The sequence below is a fragment of the Vanacampus margaritifer genome, chromosome 9 (genome assembly GCF_051991255.1).
Source record: "Vanacampus margaritifer isolate UIUO_Vmar chromosome 9, RoL_Vmar_1.0, whole genome shotgun sequence".
In the NCBI taxonomy this organism is placed as follows: Eukaryota; Metazoa; Chordata; class Actinopteri; order Syngnathiformes; family Syngnathidae; genus Vanacampus; species Vanacampus margaritifer.
In genome coordinates this window covers 25749236-25775036 of record NC_135440.1, presented here as the reverse complement: position 1 = coordinate 25775036, position 25801 = coordinate 25749236, and the positions used below count along the sequence as shown (strand labels likewise).

The 25801-nt window shown below is 42.1% G+C and overlaps 1 protein-coding gene across 4 annotated transcripts in view; it reads right to left on the bottom strand.

Annotated features, from left to right (window-relative positions):
• Window positions 1-7: 7 nt before the first annotated feature.
• The window catches only part of ddr1 (discoidin domain receptor tyrosine kinase 1), a 62649-nt gene continuing 36855 nt past the window's right edge, over window positions 8-25801 (bottom strand). The window contains exons 6-20 of one of the 4 annotated variants that reach the window (XM_077574511.1): window positions 25482-25629; window positions 22517-22619; window positions 21109-21295; window positions 15931-16180; window positions 12768-12902; window positions 11720-11782; window positions 10104-10270; window positions 9008-9209; window positions 6953-7060; window positions 5287-5591; window positions 4900-5027; window positions 3834-4031; window positions 3435-3708; window positions 2166-2315; window positions 8-2085 (exon numbers count right to left, since the gene is read on the bottom strand). In XM_077574511.1, coding sequence (XP_077430637.1) covers window positions 1945-2085; window positions 2166-2315; window positions 3435-3708; window positions 3834-4031; window positions 4900-5027; window positions 5287-5591; window positions 6953-7060; window positions 9008-9209; window positions 10104-10270; window positions 11720-11782; window positions 12768-12902; window positions 15931-16180; window positions 21109-21295; window positions 22517-22619; window positions 25482-25629 — 2559 coding nt within the window. In that variant the 3' untranslated portion in view covers window positions 8-1944. The remainder of the gene's footprint in view (window positions 2086-2165; window positions 2316-3434; window positions 3709-3833; window positions 4032-4899; window positions 5028-5286; window positions 5592-6952; window positions 7061-9007; window positions 9210-10103; window positions 10271-11719; window positions 11783-12767; window positions 12903-15930; window positions 16181-21108; window positions 21296-22516; window positions 22620-25481; window positions 25630-25801) is intronic. The other 3 variants (XM_077574512.1, XM_077574514.1, XM_077574513.1) reach the window with 3 other exon arrangements.

Sequence of the window (25801 nt, the reverse complement as noted above, 5' to 3'; positions counted from 1 at the left end):
TTTGTGGTTTATTTGAAAAGAGGTTAACTTTATTGAAACGTCTAGAAAAATAAACAGCGCGATGGATGACAACGGCATCAAAAGGTAGCAAGCGTTTCTACAAGAAAGACGGACTCCAAAAGGAGACTTTTCCGTATTAGTACAGGAAAATACACCATTTGCATTTCAAATATGTACAAACTAAACAACGCACGTACTATAAAAATACAGGTTTAGTTGAACTACAGTGTATCAAAAAAGGACTCAAACGGCACCACGGCCATTTGCAATCAGTAAACAACAATGCGGAGCCGCCATCTTGTCTCAGGACTGATTCAACAGTGCGTCACATTCCGATACGTCGCCGACTCGCAGACGGACTACTTTCCGTTTTTTTTTGTTGTCCTGACTGGAAGGGACATTTTGTGATTGGACAAAGCGTTGAATTTGAACAGATAACAAATTGAACCACTACATTATCATCAGCATCGGGTCCTTTTTTCAGTCCAGAAGAGTTCATTTGGAGTTTGGAAGTGCATTGCAAAACATAGCCTGTCGTCTGCGCCGCAATGAGTCACGTAGTCCATTGGAGAAAGTTTCGGATGTCCTTCACCAGGTTCGAGGGGAAAAAGTTTCCGGGGCGAGTTGGACTCAAGGCAGCTATGTGAACCACTACATTGTCATCTCAAAACATCCACCCACGTACGTATCCTTGTTCGGTGTTGTCGGAGGATGACAAGTCTTCCCATTTGAGCCCAAATTAAAATGCCATAGCAGCTATGTGAAACACTACACCGACGGTCGTTCGGGATCGCAATTGGAGCTGGAGTCCCTCCCAGTTGACTTGGGACGATGAGGTGGGGGGGGGCGGGGTCAGTCTGGACTCGATCGCTATCAACCCGAGAATCGAGGCTGCACGACTTCATGGAAGGCAGCTATGTGAATCACTTTACTTCCAGATGTTTATGTACCATATCGCTTTTGCTGTTCAGAGTTGTTTAGAGGGAGCTGGAGACTGATTTAGGGGTGAGTCGGTAAACCTACAGAACTGAATCCAAAGCAGGTATGTGAACCACTACACTAACAAGAAGTCTCATTTTAACCCATTCAGGGTTGCTGCATGAGCTGGACCTCATTCCAACCTACTTGGGGTGTGGATGACTGTAGACTGGTTTGTGGCATCACGCTATGTGAACCACTACACCAACAAGTCTCATCACCCAGCATCCACATAAACTTCATGGGGTTAACCACTACCACTACCATGTTGACTTAAGAGCAAGAAATGGGGGTCAGTCTTGAGATCAGACCAGCTTGTGCGAAAGGCAGCTATGTGAACCACTACACTACCAATGCCCCTCATTCTCTTCAGGATATAGCAAAGTGAGCAGATGTTCATCCCATCTGTCCTGAAGCAAGAGGTTGGGGACAGCCTGGCCAGAGCCTGGGCAGCTATGTGAACCGCTACACAAACCATGGCTCTCATGCCCCAACATGCATCCACTCTGGTGGACTAACTTGCATCTGCGTGAACCACTACATTCACCCACTTTTCTTTTTACGTCGCTTTTCTTCTATGGGTTTGGAACAGAAGCTGCCCAAAAGACAGCTACTTGAACCACTACACAGACAGTTCAGAGGGGCTAAAGCTGTGAAATGTTGTGACGCTCGTTAAGCTCCTGCACTGACATCTTAGCTCATTTCCTGTCCTTGTAAAAAAAAATAAATAAAGAGAAGAAAAGGCTCCTAATGCACATTGCACCCACCACCACTACACTACAAAATGTAGCTCGCTCAGCCTCGTATCTACCCCTATCAAGCTTAGGTTACTGAGGTTTTGGGGGGTGTGGGGGGAAAAAACTGAACCAGCAGCGTCTCCAGCAGCCCCGTCCACCCAAAGAGTACAAAAGATAACCGGTTGTAGAAACCCAAAAAAAAAAAAGCCGGTTGAAGCACTACGTGACCTTACACCATGTTCATGGCGTCCTCGGCCAGGAAGGCGTGGATGTGTCCGAAAGACGGCCGCAGCTTGCAGTCTCGGTTCCAGCAGCTCAACATGAGCTCGTAGAGACCCTGAGGGCACACGGCGGGCTTGCCCAGATACACCTGGCGGGGCGGCAAGTGAGGGGGTCATGGGGGGGTGTAGCGAGCGCGGGCGGACGGAAGGGAAGGTTCGGAGCGCTTACCTGTCTGCCCTGGTCTCGGAAGAACTCCCCGGCGTTGTCGATGACTTGCTCGTCCGTCAGGCTGGAGTACGGCTGCCCCTGACACACGCTCAGCATCTCCCACAGGGTGACGCCGAACGCCCACGCGTCGCTGGCCGTCGTGAACTTGCCCTGGAGCGACATCGCCACGTCGGAAATGTCTGCTCTTAATATTTCATTTGCGAGAAGATTGTTTTGGAATGCACGTGGAAAACATCCGCTACGCTAACCCAATAGCAAAACCTTGAAGTAAGTCCAAGTCTTGCATAAAATTCAAGGATGGCAAAAAAATGCTGAACAAAAATACAACCTTAAGTGCAAGAACTCATTTTATGCATTTTTCCCCACCAAAATCGACTAATTCAAAAATGTTAATATTATCAAAGTACAGGTTGTCCTCCAAATCCCCCCCCCGATTAAAACATATTCACAGATTTGCATATTTAGATTTTTTTCCTCTCTCCATTTTTTTTATTTTCTTCATATTTTGGATTTTACCCGTCTGCGCATTTTTGGAAAAAAAAGATACATTAAATGTTTATACGCATAAAAAAAAACTTTTGGATTTGTAAAAAATAAATTAAAAAATCACGTCAAGTTTTTGTGTGTGGCCCAAATGAGCATTTACAAATAGCCGGATTCATTGTAACACTTCACTGAGAATGCTGAGATGTTTTCCCAACAAAAATAAATCTGCTTTGAATGACAACATCAACCATCGTATGAATGAAGAAGAATTGTGAAAATTGGATAACGGGAATTATTTTTTTTTTTTTTGGTGTGTCAAAAAAAACCACCTTTTTGGGCAACGTTGATCATATTGTCTATAGATAATCACTTTAAAATTCCATTTTAACATATTTACTCATAAGCTCATATGGGCTAAAATTTCAAGGCGTTCTCCAAGTCGGCACCGAAATTATTGTGACGTTTCAAAAGGGCACATTTTCCTTTAAAAATCCGCCCTAAATAGTGCAGAAGATGGAACATTTTTGGTGAGAAGAACAGTAGAAAAGCTCAATTCCCAGAATGGACAATATATGTTATGTAGGATTCTAAAGGTCGCTCAATATGTTTTTTGTCACATTGCACTAATATTAGTCATTCTATGCAGAGGATAAAGATGACATGACTGATTATTGTTCAGTCTGTGGCTTAAAAGGTTCAAGCACCGCAACACAGATGCTAATTAGCGTTAGCATGAAGCTACGGGGCTAAAGGTCGCGCCATTGCCGATGACGTTGACCTCACCATGAGGATGCACTCCCACGCCATCCAGCGGATGGGCAGCACGGCCCGCCCTTGGATCCGGTAGTAGTCGCCGGCGTACAGATTCCTGCTCATGCCGAAGTCGGCGATCTTGATGTGGCGCTCGCCGCTGGGGTCGTCGTCGGCGCCGCTGTCGCCCCTCTCGCCGCCCACCAGGCAGTTGCGCGTGGCCAGGTCGCGGTGCACAAAGTTGAGCGAGGAGAGGAACTTCATCCCCGACGCGATCTGGCTGGCCATGGAGATGAGGGCCGGGTAGCTGCAGGGCGGGGGGGGGGGGTGGGGGAGACGCTCGGGTGAGGACGCCGCGCGTGCCAGTCACAATCGAGGTGGCGATTGGCTGAGTTTTCAAAACGGCTGAATTTTGGCGGCTATTTGTGTGACCTGATGGTGGGCGTGGCGTGCGAAGGTCCGCTCTTGTCCAGCAGCACTCGGTGCGACAGGTACTGGTTGAGGTCGCCGCACTCCATGTACTCGGTGACCATGCAGAGCGGGTCGCTGCTCACGCACACGCCCAGCAGGCGGATGATGTTGGGGTCCTTCAGGCGCGACAGGATCTTCACCTCCTTCAGGAAGTCGTTCCTGGCAAGCCAAATGCATGCGAGGAGAACATTACAGGCTTTTTTTTTTTTTTTTTTTTAAATCTTATTTTTTTTCATGTTCAACATTCAGTGGAAACAAGAAGACAATAAAGGTTGATTCATCTAAAAAATAAAGAGGAATTGCAGTAGACAAAGAAATACTGTAATAATTAAATACAATGTCTGTAAATAATTCAGTGTGATAGTGTTGCGCTTTCTGTTGTGCACACCTTGACCGCCTGGGGGCAGTATAACGCACAAATGTAATTTTATTACATCATGGCAGAAAGCACTCGTGTCATCATTTATTTGCATTTGTGTTTTTTTCCATTTATGTCACTATCATACAACTGTGTTTTTGTTTTGTTTTTTGTTTTTTTTGGGGGGGGGGGATATTTTCAGAGAAAAAAAACTCACAAATGTATGAGAAAAAAACTCATACACAAAAAATCAGAAATTTGCAAGAAATACACATTGTGACAAGTCATGCCTATTAACAGGTACACTTACAAACATTGTGCAGCGATGGGTCTTTTGTGCCTCGTCCTACGACCTCCATCCCGAAACATGTCATCATCTCGCAAATTTGCAAAGTTTATTTCTTATAAATTTGTGAGTTTTTCTCTGCCAAATTGCCATTTCCTAATGTTGCAAATATTTGAGTTTTTTTTCTCGTAAATTTGTGAGTTTTTTTTACTTGCAAATTTGCCACTTCATAATGTTGCAAATATTTTCTTTTTAAATATATATATATATCAATACATATATTTATAATGCAACATCACACACATCCCAACAGTGCCACTTAAGAGCAAACAATGTGAATTGCGTCACTTGATGGCAATCCGTGTAAACGTCAGGACACCAACCTGGCATTTTTCGAAGCATCAGGCCGCAGTATCTTGACAGCCACCAGCAGAGGGCGACCTTTCCTCACGTTGAAGGGGAACTCCAGATTGGGAAGGTCCTGAGGGTTTTCAATCTCGCACAGGTGCACCTTTCATGAGAACAATGGAGACACTGTTGAACCGCCATTTGCTAAACCCCAAAAATAAGCACCAAGCAGTGTTCCATGCATATTTGCAGATATGGAGGGGAAAAGCTACTGAGCGGTGCAAATGTCAGCTACGCGAGGACTGTAACATATTTGAGTCATTTTGGCCAAGGTGAAAAACTTCTACTAAAGTTATTTTCTGCGTCTTTTATCTTTTAGAATTCTGAATTTGAACACCAAGTCCACATGGTAGGATTTGTACCTCCCCAAACTGTCCTTCCCCGAGCTTCTCCTTGAAGACGAGACACTGGCGCTGCAGCTCGGGCAAGGGGCCGGCGTCGGCGGCGCCCGGGCTGGACGAGGTGAGCGCGGGGACGGCGTAGGTGTTGTTGCCGCTGACGCCCTGCAGGCTGACGATGTCGGCCTCGGCGTAGTGCGGCACGCTGGGCGGCAGAGGCGGCGACACGGGCGGCGAGAGGGCCGGGTACGGCGGCGAGCCCGGGTAGGGCGGAGGCTCGTCCTGCGTCGGGGGGAATCCCTTCTCCGGGGCCGACTCGGAGCCGCACGCTGGGGAAGAGGCGGGCGGACGTTGAGGGTGAAATGCGAAGGGATTGAGCGGACGGCACACGTTGGCGTCGGTTCCGCAAGATGATTTTGTTTGAGAAAACGTGTGGATACAGTTGAAGTCTTAAAAGTGAAACCAACCACCAAGACGAAAAGGATGGCGTTTGTCTGTACGTGCTCCGGTGAGCGGACTGGAGTCAAGTTGATGTCACTTTGCGCTCAAAGTCACGTGTGACGGGCTTTAGCTCACCCGCTAAATATCTCGCCTCAAACACTTGTGGAGAAATATGTCATCACTAATCATTCATACTTTTTCATTTGAGGAAGAAATTATACAAAAATATGAACAAAATGTTGAGGTAAGATATATATATATTTTTTAACTCATTCACTGCCATTGACGGCTATAAACGTCAAAAATTTATTTTAACTATTGCTATTAGTTTAACTCCCCCCCCCCCCCCCACACACACTTTTGTTAACAAGAGTATGAAAAGCTAGACATTAAAAAATATACATATTTTATTTTAAAAAAAAAAAATTTTAAAAGAAAAGAATATAAAAAATTAGGGGCGTCAGCCGATTAAAATTTGTTTTCATTTTTGTCAATGAATATCATGCATGCGTGAGCTTTCAGGGTTGATTTTTTATTTTCTTCCCCTCTTTGGTATTTACTTCATTACACAATACTTTTTTTGTTTTGTTTAAATGTTGCACTTGACAAATTCTCAAATATATTTTTAAAAATTACCACTAATACTAAAACTACCCAAAAAAACTCAATTGAAACAAATCATTAAAAACAAACTTTTTTTTTTTTTTTGTCACAACGGTGGAAAAAAAACAACTACTGTATAATGAAAAAGGTGTTATCCATGTGTTTCATGCTGCCCCCTTGTGGCCAAGATGCGCACAACAGAAGGAGCAGCAGAATGGCCTTTGAATGGAAGCAAAAGTGGCAGTTGTCAAATGAGAAAAAAAAATAAAATTCTTGACATTTTATTAAACTATGTCACTACTGTACGTTTTTGTAAAGTAAAACTTTTATTTTTTGGGGGGGGGGGGGGGGCTCCACTGCATCTACTAATAAAGTCACAAAAGGCTGCCAGTAATAAAATTCAGACAAGTGACCGTACGGATTACCAGGATATTGAGAGCTTCACCAAGAAGGCATCTGACAACAAACGTGTCTTATTAGAAAAAATAATAATAATAATAAAAAAATAAAAAAAGGAACCCAGCACACACGGCAAGAGTAAAAAGCAGTGAAGTCAGACGCATGCACGACAAGAAGAAGAGCGACTACGCTACACGGCAGCCAATTTGACAGGCGGCTTTTGTCGTCCCAGTCCGAGTCGTCTTACCGTGGGCCACATTGAGACTCTTTTCCTGAGCCTGACCGGTGCCGGGCCCGGAGCCTTTCCTGCGATCTGACAGGAGCAGGTGATAGGCCGGGTTGTTTAACAGCAAGGCTGGGAGAGCACAAACGCACACAACACAACACAACGCACACAAAATACACACAGGAGCAGACGAGGCGGGCCCGCCGCGTCGAGTAGACACGACAAAACAAAAGAAGGTCGCGTTAGCGTGTGGTGGTGGATAAAAACAAGAGGATGCGGATGCGAGTGGCGCACACGGCAAGCACGAGCAACGAGCAAGGTCGGTTAACAGCAAAGCACACAATTGGCTGAAATGCGCTTTTTCACTCCAGTTCTTTTAAAAGCGCAGACGGCATGCCAAGCTGCTGCCAAGCATGCCCCTCCCCCTTTCCTCATTTGGACTTCCTGCTTTTCGTACATTTTTTGTTGTTGTCGTTTTTCTCCCCGCGGAACAAAAGCTGCTTTGTGCCCTTGCGAGCGGCGCATCCTCACGCAGGCATTCGTCCGCACGCGCTTTTGCTGACTTGTGCTCACATTTGACACGGGAGGGAAAAAAAACTGGGTTGACTAAATATGTTCTATGGACAAAAAATATTGGGACACGCCTCTTAACTCACTTCCATCAAGACATTTTGGACAAACAGACTTTTCTCTTCGCAACGCAGAAAAGAAGCAAGCTGCGTAATCCTTAAGTAGAAAAATAAATAAATAAATAAATAATAAATAAATAAATCAAATAAAAAAGAAAGCGCTGTTAAAAAACAGAATAATCAACATAAAAAAACAACTAAATTATAATTACACAAAAATTTCTATTTTTTTATCAATTAACTTCATACATGAGCTTTCGGGATTTATTTAAAAAATATTTTTTTTCAATAATGGTGTTCAGCCATACAGAAAAAGGAAGGTCGAACAGTTGTTTGGTAATTGGAGTTTACTTAACAACATTACTTATGGTGACTGCAAAAAAATTTTCTTACATTGAAAAAAAATAAAAAATTATATATATATACTAAAACTAAGAAAATGTTTGAAAGTGCTATATAAATAAAATTATTGAAAATTAAGCATTTTGGACTAAATCAAAAAATAAAAGTCAAATGGAAATAAAAAAAAAAAAATTCTTACATTGAAAAAAAAAGATATATATATATATATATATATATATATATCATTTTTTTGAACTAATACTAAAACTAAGAAAATGTTTGAAAGTGCTATATAAATAAAATGATTGAAAATTAAGCATTTTGGACTAAACCCAAAAATAAAAATAAAAAATGATATATATATATATATATATATATATATATATATATATATATATATATTATATATATATATATATATATATATATATATATACTAATACTAAAACTAAGAAAATGTTTGAAAGTGCTATATAAATAAAATGACTGAAAATTAAGCATTTTGGACTAAATCCAAAAAGAAAAGTCAAATGGAAATAAAAAAAAAATTTCTTGCATTGAAAAAAAAAAAAAATTGTATATATATATATATATATATATACTAATACTAAAACTAAAACTAAGAAAATGTTTGAAAGTGCTATATAAATAAAATGATTGAAAATTAAGCATTTTGGACAAAATCCAAAAAGAAAAGTCAAATGGAAATAAAAGCTATATGAAAAAATCCTAAACTATTACAACAATGATAAACCAAAGAGTCAAAAACCAAATTACAAAATGACAACACTCACAAGGAGCTGCTGCGGGCCACAACTCGCACCGAGATGCTCACCCTGAAAATAACCAGCTAACCTGAATTCAGCCCCTGAAGTCACTCGCTAGGCCACGCCCCTTGAAGACACGCAACCAACACAGATACGAAAGTATGCACAGTCATTGCCAGTTGATCTCTTTATTTTTTAAATGATTTTTTTTCCTTCCGTGTCCCAATACTTTTGTCCACATATGGATTCCAGCGGCATTCCAAGCCGAAAGCGCAAAAGCTTTTTGCACGCTTGAAGACACGTGAAAAGGACAAAGTGCACGCGCAGGCGGGACCTACCGGTGCTGTCGCGGTGGTCGCGCGGGTGCAGCAAGGCGCTGGGCTCCTGGTACTCGCTTTCGGCCTCCCGCTCGGGGTCGTCGGGGAAGGTGTGGATGCGCTGGTAGCGGCTGGAGTAGCTGTGCGTGTTGTTGATGACCACGTTGTCGGAGGGAACCGACAGGTGCACGCGCAGCTCGTCGCTCGACAGGCCGCCCTGAGCCTGCGCCAACGGGACCAATTCATGTCATGGTTTGAACGAGTGCGCCACATCGACTGAATGGATTCGACTCATTCACTCGCGGCTATTTTCACTGAAGCAACTCCTTTCGCTCCCGGACGTTTGACTGGATTTCAACAGATTTTGTAGAACCCACAGAATATTCTGTTCTATTGCTATAAAAACATGAAACCTACCAAAAGGAAGATTCGAGTCTCTTCTTTTATTAGGAAAAAAAAAGTTTCTATCTGTGTGGGGAAAGAGCTTGTTGCAACATGGCCCTGGTTGATCTCTTATACTCTGCTGCCACCTGATGGCCGTTTTTGTAAAAACTACAGTTGCTTGCAAAAAAGAAACAGATAAAAATATTTTTTCTCGAATCTTTCTTTTGGTAGGTTCCATGTTTTTACGGCAATCGAACACTATATTCTGCGGGCCTTGCAAAATCAGTCAAACAGCCGGGAGCGAAGGGGGTTGCTTCAGTGAAAGTGGCTGGGAGTGAATGGGTTAAAAAACTGAAATTACAACTAAAACTAATAAAAACTTGACTCAAAAGAAGCTTTAAAAAAAAAAAAACTAACAAAAATGCTCAAAAAATATTTTTAAAAACTAAATGTAAAAATCTAAAGTCAAAACAAAATACATAATGAAAAATGGCAAACTATTATAACCCCGGTACAGAACTCCGGAAATCAAACTGGCGTGAGTAACGCGACGCAGAAGTTCACTTTGCGAGAGACGAGAAGTTAGCAGAAGTCATCGATAAGTTCCCGCCAACGGCAACACTCATTTGATCTTTCGCCGTTCTACGACAACGCGCGCGACGCCCGCATCTCCCTCGACGCCGATTGGCTGTCGCGAATTTGACCTGCGTTGCGGAGGCGCTTTTCATCTCACCTTCCCCAGCAACTTCTTCCAGTACTGCCGCCACAGAATGACGGCGATGACGGCCAGCAGCAGCAGGATGATGCCCACCAGGCAGCCAATCAGGATGGCCGTGTTGCTGCTGTCGTCCTTGGCCACGGGAAGCCCCGCCCTCGGGGACACGCCGGCCAACTCGGAACCTGCGTGGGAGGAGAGCGAGCGGGTTGACCTCACCTCCATTTGAGATGTGTGCATTGTAACAGAGTTTCAAACAGCCGGCACACGCACACACATGCACAAAACACACACACACACACCTTGTCTGCTAATATGCGAGTGATTCATACCACGCGTTGGACTCCGCTCGGAGAAAAGAATGTGACGCGGCCTCCTTTTGTGCACACGATGTATTGGACTCAGAGGTCATTTAATCCCCTCTGAAGGTCATATGAGGCATGCAGGTATGCGAGCGCAAACGCCAGCACAAAGAAAGACAAGACGGTCGTTCTCCCACACGCACGCACGCACGCACGCACGCACGCACGTATCAGTCCGTCAACACAAAGTTGCTAAAAAAATCCTCAAACTGGTGAACAAAGCCTGCCACAGTGTGCAAACGCCCCAAAACATGCAGGAAGCCATTTTGTTATTGTCCGTTAACATGATGATGATGTTAGTGTTTCCTTCTGTATACATCGCACTCTAAAAAACAGTTGGGTCAAAAGTAACCCAATTATGGATCAAAAATGGATCCGACCAATATTCATGAGTTGTTTTGACCCAAGTCTAGACTCAAAGTTGGGTCAAATCGACCCACGTAGAGGATTGGTCCATTTTTGACCCATAGTTGGGTTATTTTTTTTAACTGTTTTTAGAGTGTGGAACCTCTAAAGTTGGAATTAAATGATGATTTTTGGAAGAATACCCATGAAGATAAAACTCAGCATGGGTGTCAAACTTATGGCCCGTGGGCCAGAACCAGCCTATCAGGAGGTCCCATCTGGCCGTGAGGACAAAACACAAACGGCAGTTTTTCCATTCAAATCAACTGTTGTTGCTCATTTTGACCACTGGAAGGCGCACTGACGAGTCTGACGACCACTTAAATGACATTCTGGAATTTGGCTGAACCTTAAAATTTGATGCAAATTTTTTTGCGCCGAAATGTCAGATTGCTCTGCAGGAAGATGATATTGAATTTTCAGAATGTGCTTGTAATTATTTGCACCCCCCCCCCCCAAAAAAGACATATTTTGACCTGTGATGAGGCCATGGACATACTGGTCCGGCCCATTTCAAATTAGTGAAAAAGTGGCCGCAGAATTCAAAAGAGTTAAACACCCCTTTTGAATTTAATTCCCCCCCCCCCCCCCCCTGTTGTCTGTGACGACAAATCAAGCACACAACTGTGAAGCCTTTTTCCTTTGAATGCAGAAGAAGGTGTAATCTGTCCAAATGGTTCTGGCTGTATATAAAATGGCTTTAGTGTGATTAATCAATTAAACTTAAAGAAATTGAAAGTTTTCTGAATGAAAAGCAAATTTGAGTTCCAACTTGAGATGTTCCACTGCAATTCGTGCTCCCCCCACTTAACAGAGAGGAGGCGGCGGGCGAGCAGCCTCCCTGGCTTCAGCCTCAATTCGTCTCACCTGACAGTGTCCAATTAGCGGTGGTGTCCATTATGAAGGCGGAGCTGGCGGTGGGAGGAGGTGCTGGAGGAGGAGGAGGAGGAGGAGGAGGAGGAGGAGATGGACAAAGGAGGAGGGTGTGAATGAGCAGAGGTGGTGAAGGAGAAGAGAGACAATGAGGAGGGACGAGGTCTGCCAGAGAAGTGCAAATGCACCTGTGTCTGCACCTTAAGAGTCTGAATCCAGGTGGGATTATAAAAAACTATATTTAAAAAAAAAAAAAATAAATTCTGTTACTTTCAGTCCTTTTACTTAAATGGGGAGTTTCAATAAAACAATGACATGAAAAATGAATTTGCCTAAAATGGAGTAGTATACATTAGGGGTGGGAATCTTTGAATGTCTCACGATTCGATTCGATTTTTGGGTGTGCGATTCGATTCAGAATCGATTTTCCATTGGGAACGATTTTTGATTCGAAATGATTTGATTGACAATGATTTTTGCTTCAATTTATAGATGTTCAAGGAATCGTAATGATCTACTCCAGTCTGACTCGCTAATGCTAATTAGCGTGCTACTCGCGGCACTTATCACGCAAAAGAACGGCTCCACGCTGCAAAGAAAACTACTTTTATTGGAATAACTTGAGCGTAACTTTTTCCTTCTACTCTCTAATGTGGCTACAACTTAACGGTGTATCAGACCGCGTGGAACCACACTGCCCCTAAGTGGCCAAATCGGGTACAACATAAACAGCGCTCCCAAGGAAGGCACACACAAAGGCAAAATGGTATAAAATAATTGAAATAAAATCGATTTTGGGACATTCAAAATCGATTCTGAATCGTACTAAATGAGAGTCGCGATTCTTATGAGAATCGATTTTTTTGGGGCACACTCCATGTGCATTATCTAGCAGCGCCTCCGTGCACAATGTCGTTCAGTTTGACAAAGATAAAGAAAGGCTGGTGGATGAGGAGGAGTGAGGCACGATTGGCAACGATGAGCCGGCAGGAGGAGGAGGAGGAGGCCGAGAGCGAGATCTTGATGAGCCCGACCGACTCACCAGAAGCGGCGGCGGTGGCGTTGAAGGCGGCGCGGCTCGGGGCGGGAGAGGAGGAGGTGTTGTTGACGGATGGAGAGGAGCTGGTGGTGGGAGGATGGCGACCATTCGTCTGTGTCACGTCCTTTTCAAGAGCGTCTGGAGGGGGAGGAACCAGAGAAAGTGTTTGGAGAAAAACACATTTCAACAGCCAGTCGTCCATTTTATATCCTTCTTGATCTCATCAGGGTTGTAGGCCATTTATGTTTTTTTTATTATAATTTTTGGGGGGGTATTTATGAATTTTTTTTAAATATTTATCATTATTATTATTTTAAATTACTTTTATTTATTATTTATTCGTTTTTTATTGTCATTACATTTTAAAGTGGTCAACTTTAAAACAACAACAACAAAAAAAGAGCGCACGATTATTTTTGTAAAAGCAGACTTGATGGTAAAGTTCACCCAACGGTAAAGTGCAGTTGTCGTTCGTAAATAAAATGTGGCGGGGAGCTGAAGTTGTCAGTCCAAAGTTTTGTTTATTGCCTGTAATCCAAACAACGTTTTATTTATCAGCAGAGTTTGGCAGTTTGTTTTTTTTTCGCTTGTCGGGTTTGTTGTGATTACGGGTTACTTTGCGACAACTGATGTCCTTTTTGGCCGTTTTAGAGGAAGGGCAGTTGAATGCGCCTCACAGCTCGACTCCTCCTACTTTGCAGAGGATATCGTTTGTTTCCAGCCTGAGTGCGTTTGAGTCAATAAACGGGGAGCGCGCACAGCATACAGACTGCGTAAATTCAAGGAGTACACGCCTCCCGCCGAGGCCGGGATGAAATCGATGGAGCCTAAAAATTGTGGAACAAGTTGCCGGGTTTACTTGGCGGGCCGTGACATCGCCGGGGAATAAATAAGCTTCACTCCACTTTTTTTCTTCCCAGGCTGCCACGCGGCGCAAATAAAAAATGCCCAGACGAGCGTGATAACGCATCACAATGGAAAAGAAAGAACGCAACGAGGGACAAAACAACAAAGCGCTTCAAGACTTGAGAAACTGAATTTATGGAACCGCAAAGAAACTTGCGATGATGAGCACATCATTGCAAACGAAACGATAACATTAAAAAGGCAGAATAATGGATTCATCCGTTAGTAATAGTAGTAGCAGTAAAAGAAATAGAAATAGTTGAGTACTCGGAGTAGTGCTGAATGTACAGTAACGATAGTAGAAGTATTGTAATTAAAAGAGTAGAAGTACTGCAGTGGCAGTATTTGTAAAAGAAGCAGCTGTAGTAATTGGAGTAATGTAATCAGAGTAATACAGAAGTACCGGGAGAGTAATAATAGTTTGGGGAGAGTACTAAGAAGAAGAAGTAGTAGTAGTCGTGGAAGAAATAAATAATAATTGAAGTAGTAGTAGTGGAAGTCCTTTTTTTTAATTTATTGCACAAAAACAATTTACAAACTCTCGCTGCGAGATGACATCTAAAACGCAAAAAAAAAAAAAAGAATTATTATTATTTATTTTTACAGCCTGGCATTCTATGTACGTTCTCACTTAGCAAAAACATAAATACTTAAAGACCTCATCACAACGCAACAGATCGTCCGTATTCAAGTCTTTGACCAGGAAGCAAAATGTGATTGCAATTCAACCTTAAACAAAACAATGGATGGCTTTCTATTTTTGCCATTTACATTTGCGAATATGGCATTTACCCATAATTATTATTATTATATTACAAATTTGTCAAATCATAAGGAATTTGGTCCAAATTTAGTTTTGGTTATTTTGTCCAATTTAATTAACATCCTTAATGTTACATTATTCCCAAAATTCCTTCCTTTTACTACAACCTCCACCTCAAACCCGAACCGCATTTTCAACATAGCTGCATGTACAATTTTAAATTGCATTTCTTTTCTTTTAGAAGTAGTAGAAGAAGAAGAAGTAGTAGTAATAGAATAATGCAATAACAGTGCTAGTACCAGTATTAGTTGTAGAAGTACTCTAGTAGTGGTAATGTAGTTGTAGTAATAGTAATAGTAGTAGCAAGAGTTTTTTTTTTTGTAGAACAATCACTGTAGCAGTACAGTCGTAATAGTAGAAGTAGTACAAGTACTAGTACTAGTAGCGGAAGAAGTATCCGAGTAGTGTTTTGTAGTAGAAGTACTGTATAAGAGTAGTCAAAGTAAAATTGTAGTGGTAGCGGTAAAAGTAAGAGTAATATAGTAGAGTCGGACTAAGAGTAGTATCCTAGTAGTGTAGTAGTAGTAAGAGAAGTATCCTAGTAGTGTTTTGTAGTACAAGTGCTAGTACTAGTAGCGGAAAAAGTATCCGAGTAGTGTTTTGTAGTAGAAGTACTGTATAAGAGTAGTCAAAGTAAAATTGTAGTGGTAGCGGTAAAAGTAAGAGTAATATAGTAGAGTCGGACTAAGAGTAGTATCCTAGTAGTGTAGTAGTAGTAAGAGAAGTATCCTAGTAGTGTTTTGTAGTACAAGTGCTAGTACTAGTAGCGGAAAAAGTATCCGAGTAGTGTTTTGTAGTAGAAGTACTGTATAAGAGTAGTCAAAGTAAAATTGTAGTGGTAGCGGTAAAAGTAAAAGTAATATAGTAGAGTCGGACTAAGAGTAGTATCCTAGTAGTGTAGTAGTAGTAAGAGAAGTATCCTAGTAGTGTTTTGTAGTAGAAGTACTGTATAAGAGTAGTCGAAGTAAAATTGTAGTGGTAGCGGTAAAAGTAAGAGTAATATAGTAGAGTCGGACTAAGAGTAGTATCCTAGTAGTGTAGTAGTAGTAAGAGAAGTATCCTAGTAGTGTTTTGTAGTACAAGTGCTAGTATTAGTAGCAGAAAAAGTATCCGAGTAGTGTTTTGTAGTAGAAGTACTGTATAAGAGTAGTCAAAGTAAAATTGTAGTGGTAGCGGTAAAAGTAATATAGTAGAGTCGGACTAAGAGTAGTATCCTAGTAGTGTAGTAGTAGTAAGAGAAGTATCCTAGTAGTGTTTTGTAGTAGAAGTACTGTATAAGAGTAGTCAAAGTAAAATTGTAGTGGTAGTCGTAGAGGTAAAAGTAAGAGTAATATAGTAGAGTCGGACTAAGAGTAGTATAAATGCAACACGTAGAAGTAAAAGGTAGGAAGTAGCAAAAGATGTCGAAATCTCAACATTCGTAGCGTCGGTTGTTACCGGAGAGGAAGGAAATCTCGCTGAGCAGCATCCATCGGTCGGCGAAGTAGAAGGTGCATCGCAGGATGTGCGCCAGGCGGCCGTCCAGCGCCAAGGAGAGCGTGCGGGACGACGGGTCCTTGAGGTCGTCCAGGGGGACGTGCAGGGCGAGGGCCGGCGACGACCACGGCTGCAGCAGGCCGGCCTTGAACGCGCACTCCACCTTGTTGAACACGCGCACGCCCCGCGTGTGCCGGTTGTTGCTGTGCACCTGCCGACAGGACACACGTCACGTCAAGTGGGTTCCCGGTGCGGATGGCGGGGGGAAGTTCGGTCGCGGATGCGGGCCGGCTGGACGGACGCAAATTCAATTAAGAGACAAAACCGTCCCACAACGTGTCATCGTTAAATTGCTTGTGGAAGGTGCGACGCGGCGCCACCGCGGATGAACGAGATGAGAGAGAAAAAGTGCTCGGGAAAACTTCGGGTAGAGTCACTCGACGCTTTTTCTTGGGCTTTTAGTGGCTTTTGATGCTGCGTTCGAGGACGGTGGGAAGTCGGACATTTCCCGACATCAACGCTTTCGAAGACAACAAAGATGGCTGACTCGTTGCTCTGGTTAGCATAGTCAGTCGAAATCATGTTGGGTTATGTAAAGTTACTCTTTTTGAATAACTTCATTGTTCTAATAAATAAATAGACATTTATAACCGTTTAAATGATGTTTTGCCATTCACGGTCTTTGTTTCTATGCCATTGTCGACTCGAGTGACGTCAGATTTAAACCACTCGGTGAAGTTGCGGTTCCCCCGACTGCCTCCCAGGAGGCGTTCCTGTGCATACTTCCTGGTATGAAGCCGAAAATGTCCGATTTCCCACCTTCCTCGAATGCAGCATGGAATATTCGACTTTTCGGCAGTAAAAAGTTCATATTTTGTCCAGAATGAATTTGATATCTTCATTATTTTTCATGTACAATTAATATCTTTAAAAACAAATTTTTCCACCTGTGCTGAGGAAGTAACAACCAATCACGGCTCAGTTTGCTGACCAAACCCGGAAAACAAGTGAGCCATGATTGGTCGTTACCTGCTTCCTCAGCACAGGTGATGTCATCTTCAGTCGACAGCGAGTGGAAAAAGGAGTTTTTAAAAGTATGAATTGTCCTTGAACAACAATAATGTAGTTATCAAATTAATTCTGGAGAAAATACTAACTTTTTACTGCTGAAAATGACTCAATGAGTCAAGTATCCCTTTAAATATGCTTGGTTGCATTTTATTTGTATTTCATTTAATTATATTTTTGCATACACTCATTTAAATTACCAAGGCAGCGTATTAGACATTACAGAGTAAATCCAATTAAAATGTTGGAGAAAAAAATGGCCACTTGTAATAAGAGCTCAGGGAGGCTTATGAGTGTGTAAATATTTTTTTTTAAATGAAGGCGACAGTTTGATCCCCGGACTCGATTCATTCAATTTGTTTTGCAATTTAAAAAGATTCATCCGCGTCGACGACATCCAACGTGATTTTGCAGCTACGATCACGAAAATGAGCCCGACGTAAACGAAGCGCACGCGGCGGAGGCGGGCGGGCGCGCGCGTGGTTAAGCCGCCACTTCATTCCGAGCCTGTCACCTGGAAGTGGATCCAGATGTTGTCAGGCAAGCAGCTGCGCCACATGTTGAGCCGCCCGCCAGCCTCCTGCCAGCCGATTCTTTCTGCACATGCGCGCGTTCGAGCCAAGGTCGCGCCGCTTTGCTTTCAATAGAATCCCAACGGACGCAACTACAGCTTCACGACCCCCCCCCCCCTCCCCCCCCCACCTCATACATTGTGTTGAAGGAAGTGCAGGTTAACACACGCGTGAGGTCACATTCAACTGTGTCCGACTTATGTTAAGTAACTTTGCTCGAATGGAGCTGGCGTTCCCACTCGTGACAAATCCACGGCGTCATGTTAGTTGAGGTTAGTGTTGGAAAACCCCTGGTGAAAATCCAGGAAACGATCTTGGGAGTAAAACACCGGGCAAGCGTTGCAAGGGAAAGATGAAAAACAATGCGTGTGCAACTGGAGGATTTATTACAATAACACGGCGGGCATGCGGTGAAGGAGAAACATAATACAATCGTAAAAACACCGGCCGAGCTTGTCAGCGAAAGAATCTTGTTTCAACAAAGACGGCACACAATCTTCTCACACGGGCTCAAGTAAGAGTTGGTATCAAAGTAATTGCGATCGTTTCGGGGGGGTTTGCTGAAAATTGCTTTCATTGTAAATAAAGGTTATGAAAAGAGCACATTTTACGAAAAGGGGGCTGGGCTAATGGCCCAAAAATAATGTTTTTTCAGTCATTCAGGAAGATTAACTCATTCAAACCCAAAAAGGTATAAATATGTTTTTTAATACTTTGTCCTTCACTCCCAAAAAATGCTATATATGTTGTTTTATGTTTTTGTTTTTTTATGCTAGAGCATACAGAAGGCTTTGATGCTGCTTCTGACCTGAAGGGGTCGCTTAAAGCAATAATAGTTATTACAAAAAAACAGCCAGCAGGTGGCAGCAAAGTATAAGAGATTAGCAAAGGCTACGTTGCAACAAGCTCTTTTTTGCCATTGCTTTCAACAGCTTTGCGAATAAGGATGAAACTTCGCTATATTCTAATGCTAATCGCTGCAAAATGGATACCAAGATACTTTTTTTCCTGATGGAAGAAGAGAGTCTAATCTTTCTTTTGGTAGGTTCCTTTTTTTTTTTTTTTGCAATAGAACACAATATTCTGTAGGCCTTTGCAAAATCAGTCAAAATCCTGTAAGACAGCTGGGAGACAATCGATTTTAATCTAATAAACCCAATTTTTTTTTTAAAGGTTTCATTTATTCACAAATAATTCCTGTGTAAAATGTACACACAACAATAATGTATACTGATTCCAAATCAGTTTTAACATAAACTTAACAATAGTTGGAAAAATTACAACTCGCAATAACATTTGGAGTTTCTGCCCGACGACGACGACATACATCGTGCATGACGTCGCCATTTCTCACGCTCCTTTGGGGGAAAAAGCCTTTCTCCAAGCGTATTGTGGAGGTTGCTCGGATCACATGACCTGCCGGAGTGTGTGCAGAGCTTCATTAGAGCCATAAATAAAGCATTAGCCTCGTGTACTCCCCATTAGCTCGCCGTGATGCTTGACTTAGCGCAATGAGGTTATTTATTTATCAGATCAAAGCCTTCATTTAAATGAAGAAAAAAAAAAATACGACTTTTTGTCAGCGCGCTTATCTTGTGTTTAACACATGGAAACCGTTTTGAACGTGCTTAATAACAATAACGCGTATTTACAGACGTTCATAAAAGTGTTTTATTCATGAGTACCCTTGATTTATGCATCGAGTTTTTCCCCCAGAATTCAATTGGGGTTGCGCTCTCCAAAGTGGAAATGAGTTGGTGGCGCTACAAAGAACATCTGGAGGCAAATCATTATTTTGTGGCCACTTGCGCCCCGAGTGGGGATTGCAAGTGAATGCAGACAGGAAATTGAACGGGGAGCGACGTGAACGGCAAGAAACAGCGCGTTCGCTTTGAAAATATGTCGCCGAACAGACAAAGAAGTTCCAATGGGATCGCAAAGATCCAATTTGAGGATTTAAGATGTAATCTTTGACATTTTGGGGTAAATAAGCCCCCCCCCCCCCGGCATGTGTGAGTGCAATGGGAGTGTGAAAATGGTGCCAAACTGAATTCCCCCTCTTGAGGGATAATTAGAGGATTCGACTTCATTTTCTCTCTCAAGACAAAGCCGGCTCAATACTTGCTTGCGACTATGCGGCATTCCATAAAATGGCGACATTTACTGCCGACAACACACCCAAAGGCAAAAAGAAGGAAAGAAAAAATGGCTGCGCCCGTCATAAATCTACGCATTAAAAATTGTTAACGGAGCATCCATAAGGTCACTCGGATCAAATTTAAGACCTCGTGTATGGCAGGACAAACACAATATTAACATTTTAAGAAATGCTGCTATGATATTTTAGAATTTTTATATTACACAAAATATGTCTTGACATTTTTATCGGTTTTGTGTAAATAAAATATCCTTTATTGCCACCCTCAGCGGAAGGTTCATGTCAAACGACCACATAGCTACCGCTACCTTAATGCTAACAAAGCTACAAACTCCATCGGCACCTTCAGTGTAGTATATCTTTGTCTACTGCCCCCAGTGGCCAAGATGTGCACACCAGAAGGATGAGCACAATGCACATTGAAAGAGACAAAACAGTTTAATTCTTTGAAATTCAATCTGTTTGTATGTTTATATTAGGGGTGTCAAAATTAGCGTGTTCATTTTTGAGTTGGGTTAAAATTCTTCTCGCGCCACAAATTTTTTGATTGCGTGATTAATGACCGTCCCTTACTGGTGTAATTCCAGTCGCGACGCAAAATTTAGCAGTAATAAATGTAATCATAATGCATATATTTGTGGAGACTGGGGTCAAGTTGTATTTTACAATTTCAAAAATGTGCAGGATTTCATGTTAAAGTTTAGAAAGCTCTTCATATGAAAGGAAAAATGCACTGAGCTGTCACCAACGTCTGACAAATGCAATTATGCCATCTAGTGGCAGAAAAATGACCTCGACACAAATCAATATCACAACTCATTTTTTACAGTACAGTGCATCTTTTTAATTTTAACTCAATTTTATTTATGAATTATGAGAATTAAAAGATGCAGCCACATTTTTATTACTTTATCATTTTTCCCACTTTTATCTTAACAAGAGTATGAAAATTAAAAAAAATAAAACTATGTTTTATTGTACATTTAGAAGAGATATAAAATTTGCGATTAATGGTGAGTAGAAGTCATGCAATTGTTACGATTAATCATTTTAATCGCCAGACACCCCTAGTTTATATGTAAAGAATTTTATTATAGGACATAATTCTTTCCTCATTAAAAAAACATGGGGGAGGGGTGGTTAATGGTATTTCCATTCATTTCAGTTGGAACAGACGATTTTACAAGTGTTTTAAGATACTAGCATGGTCGCGCAACAAATTAAAATCAAATACTAAGGTACGATTGTACTGACTTTTAAATGTGACGTTTTGAAGAGCAGTTTAAAAAAAGATGACATACGACTAAAAATGGACTTTCTTAATGACTTGGTGCCGCCTACCTGCATAACACGGAGCACGCGAGGCTTCTCGAATTGGAACTCGATGTCCACGCCGGGCTTGCCGAGAACGTCTCTGTTCCAGCCCAGGAAGTCGTACCCGGGCCACACCCGCAGCTCCTTGCTCTCCATGAAGTCGTCTCCTCCCAGGACGCCGTCGCACAGCTGACCCAGGCCGCCGAATTGTACCCTGCGCCAACATACAGCGGAGGAGGCTCAACGTACGGACAACGCTGCAAAAACTGAAATCTGAAATGAAATTCTTTCATTTAACCTAAATTTGCTTATTTTGCTTAAAATTAAATTGGCAGACAAGATCAAGAACAGACAAAACGGTAAGTGCTGTGAGGCTTAAAACCAACATCAAAGGCCCTGAACCGGGGTTTCATAAACTGAATTTTCTTATTTTGAGATTTTGTATAATCTAGTAATAAAATGAATGGGAAAAAAAATACAAGTATGAAAACAATGTGGCAAAAGGAGCTATTTGAGCAGTGGTTTGTTTGTTTCGTTATATTTACGACGTTCATATTTTGTCTTTGCAGTACCAGCTCAGTGGTCGAGTGATAAGAGTGTCTACGCTCAGACTGGGAGGTTGTGGGTTCAATCCCTGGCTGGGTCATACCAAAGACAATAAAAATGGGTACTGTTGCCTCCCTGCTTGACACTCAGGCTATGTTGGCCGAGCATAAAAAAATACTTAAGAAAATAGTTCGCTATATTACAGTTTGAAAAATGTTAAAAATACTTGTTTGTAGTCTAAAAAGACTATTTTCAAACCTGCTGTGGTTTATATGGGCCTAGTATTATTTTCTTATTCAAAAAAAATCTTACAGGTAAAATTTTCTTGTTCTGTTGGCAGATAATTTTGCGTATTTGAAATAAAAAAAAATATTTTCTTATTTTACTTTTTTTTTTTTTCTTAAATTTTCTACTGTCCTTTTTTTGCAGTGTAAAGGGCTAGCAGAGCCATTGAGTGAAATCCAAGATCTTTGAGAGAAAAAAAACCCCAATTGGATATAGTTTCATGTGAAAAAATAATATATACACAGTATTTCAAGACCACATTTCCCAGCCGCACGTACATACAAACACGGCAAGGTCACGCGGCCTCTCCCGTCGGCCATGAACATAACATACGTGCGCGCAAGAATGCGTCTGGATGGCATCAAAAGGTGTCGGCTTACTCCGAAGCAAAACATTTCGGGCCCATTAAGCGCGCAGCCCGAGCGAGCGTGACCCCCGGCCACCAATCCTGATGCGGCCCGTCGAGCGGCCTGCCAAAACATTAAGGCCAGGAAACGCGCCTCCAAATCCCTCAGCAACTACAAAAACACGGCGGGGTCCCCCCCCTCCCCTTTCCCCGCTTCTCTCGCCATTTGACAGTCGGAGACGTGCACTTACGACTTACCCTTGCTCTGTGCTGCCATCGTAGGTGGAGTCGTTCAGGTAGACGGGCAAGCCCGACAGATTCATGACGTGACCCACTGGGGCCGTGTACGCCTTTAAGCCATCTAAGAGAAATGACAGAAGTGGGAAGGGTTGAGGAGCAAATGCTGACGGTTCGTTAGTCAACATCAGACCCAACCATTCAGTTGCAATCAGCGAGGCGGGGAAACGGCCAGCGTTGGTTTTAAACTAGTCAAACAAACCAAAGGCTCCGTTACTCGGGTCCGAGCACCCTTTAACGGATGAGTTCGTCGGGATAAGCGGCGCTCTGGTACGCATCATAAACGGTTGCTAGCATAATATTTGCATTCTTTGGCTCATTTTGCTGTTGGAGAGCATTTTTGGTAAGTTACATAAAGCATGAAAAAGCTGCTCTATTTGTCACTAGATGTTAATTTTCTGTCGACCAATCAACAAACAGAAAGGTGTCCGGCTTCACTCTTTAAGTATGCTATTTATAACTTTTGGCTATCTGGGGTCATTTTGTAAAGAAGGTGCTTGCAAACGCGAATGCTGGAACTAGCTTAGCGCTAGCATGGACGAGGCGAGTACAAAATAACAGGGCCAGGGTACGACGCAGGGTCCAGGGGTTTACATGAAGTAATTGCTGGATTTCACTTTCCTTTCTTTGCTTTGGTCCTTCCTCGGTTCTCCTGACGGCCTCACGACTGGAAGTGTTCGGTTTAGGTGAACGGTATGGGATTTTTTAGTAGGTTTTAGGTGAACTAATGAATACACACACACATACAAAATAATAATAAAATAAAATAAATATATATATATAAAAAAAAAAAAAAAAGAGCAATGATGATGACATGTCAAATTGGTAAAATTACCGAATGAACGATAATGAGCTCTCCAGAAAAATAAATAAATAATAAAATTAAAAAGTAATTGCAATCTGATATGTTTGAATGAGATAAGTGAATATGGCTTCGTAAACTTAATACATAATTGCACTCCATTTTTACATTTTTGACAAAATTAGATTTTTCATTTGTTGGACTACGGCGTTTTTTGTTTTTTTTTATGTGTAAGATGCGAATTGATTTTAATGTCCTTCGCTCAAGTTAACATGATTGGTGATTTTGGATGAGAGTCCAAGCTCTCATAGATTTATATAGAAACTCATTCATTTGCAATTCTACTAAGCAGAGTGAAATAATGAATGATTTGAATTTCTATCATTTTGATGATTACAGCGAAAGAACAAGAGAGATTTTTAATAGATTTTTTTCTATGGTGTTTAACGTTTTAAATTGAAGAACTAGGGAACCTTGAGGTTTGTGATTAATTCATTAAAAAAACAAACACTTAATGACTAAAATGACTCAAACCAAATTAGGCGAAAACTGAAGCTTTGTTTCCCAAAGGGAAGAACTCAAATCCAAATAATACTTTGCAGATACCCACAAATAATAAGAAAAAATGACTTTTGAGACAATAGCTAGAATGTGAAGTATGTAAATATAAATGACGAATGAAGCACCGCTTTTATCTTGATTGAGAGCTCTTGATTGTGTATGACGAAGAAGGAAGATATTATTGGGACTTTTGCAAAAATGTGAATCTTGGTCAAACTAGGCCATACAAAAAACGAGGTTCTGCAGCACAAAAACTTTTTTTCTCTTCCAATGGCAACCCTACAAATTCAGAGAAAAACAGAGAGAGTAAAGAAAGTAAGCAGTGACGCAACAATTTCCGTCACATGCCACTGCAAACTGTAACAAGCCCGCTTGAAGCGTGCCGATTGGTGCAAAAGCGGCCATTTTGAGACTATAAATAAACCTAATCTGCAGCTCCAGACAATCAGAAGTGACCCCAAACAAACCCACTCAAAGCGTGCTGATTGCTGCAAAAGCGGCCATTTTAAGTCTGTAAAATGCTTAATCTCCAGCTGCAGACAATCAGGAGTGACCCGGCCGGCTCGGACTCCATTTGGGAGACAAACTTTTAACGAGACGCTCTCCCGGAAGACAAGAGCGCGACGGCGCTGATCTGGAGGCGGCGGCGGCGGCGGCGTGATGAACGAGGGAGGCGGGACGTGACTGCAGAGGAGGAGAGCGCTCATAAATACAGCGAGTGCTCGGGGGATCGCGCGCACCAACGCTATTCATCAGAGGGCAGACATTCAAGATGGCAGACGGCGTCCTGCCCGTAAATTTGATGCAATCTCTAAAAGCAAAGCATGGGACGTATGGGGGAGAAAAAAAAAAAAAAACACAGTTGGAATCATTATTATTGACTCAATCATTTTTCACCTTCTGCAAAAGGACGCACATCCATTCGACATGTAAAGTCCGATATTTTTGTCTCCTGTGAGGACTCTCCAAAGACCAGCACACTTGCCCCCTCCGCTGTAATTTTACGTGGATTATGCAGATTCGGCTCTGCAAGCAACTGGAAACATTTCATTTCCGTGATCTGATTGGTTAAAGAATCTGCTCATCTTTATAGGTCCATTGTCCAGCATGATTGATCTTGAACAGATTAAGAGTGATAATGGTTGGCGTTTGTGGTGCTTCAGCTATCCTTCCTCTGGTCTCTTGATGTCTCCCGAATCCTGTTGGAATTCAGATCTATCTGCGGCTGGTGAAAGATTCTGGATTTGTGGGTGGAGGGTGATGTTGGATTTCACGGTGCGTCATTTTTTTTTCCTTCCTTTGATCCTTCTTCTGGTCTAGTGACAACTTTACGACTTTGGTGGAACTCTGAAGTATCCGGTTAAGGTGAAGGGTTTCAGGTTTCAGGTGAATTAAAGAACACAAGCACGCACGTACACGCGTAGAAAAAAAAAGATTGATATAAACACAAGCACTAGGAATAATTTAGTCGAAAAAAAAAAAAAAAACCTCCACCACATGTTCTGAATGAAGAATAATTAAATGAATGAATGAGTCAAGTCAGATGACATGACAGCCGCTTACCTGCCCACACGCAGCCGTACAGTTCCACTCGAAGGCAGACGCTCATGACCCTGTCGGCCAGCGGGTAGAAGCGCACCATGCGGGCCACGATGGGGGGGCCCAGATCCTTCAGAACAACATCGTAGGTATTCTCGTTCCCGGACACCGCCTTGGAGGGATACGCATAAATATTCACTCACACGCGGCGTTTTGTTTTTGCTCGTTTTAGACTGCGCTGGGAAACATTGACTCGTTCAACGTTTATAAAATAGAACAAAAAAATTCAGGGACCTCCTGCATTAGTGCTGCTCTGTTTTCCACAACCTGTTGGGACTTTGTAA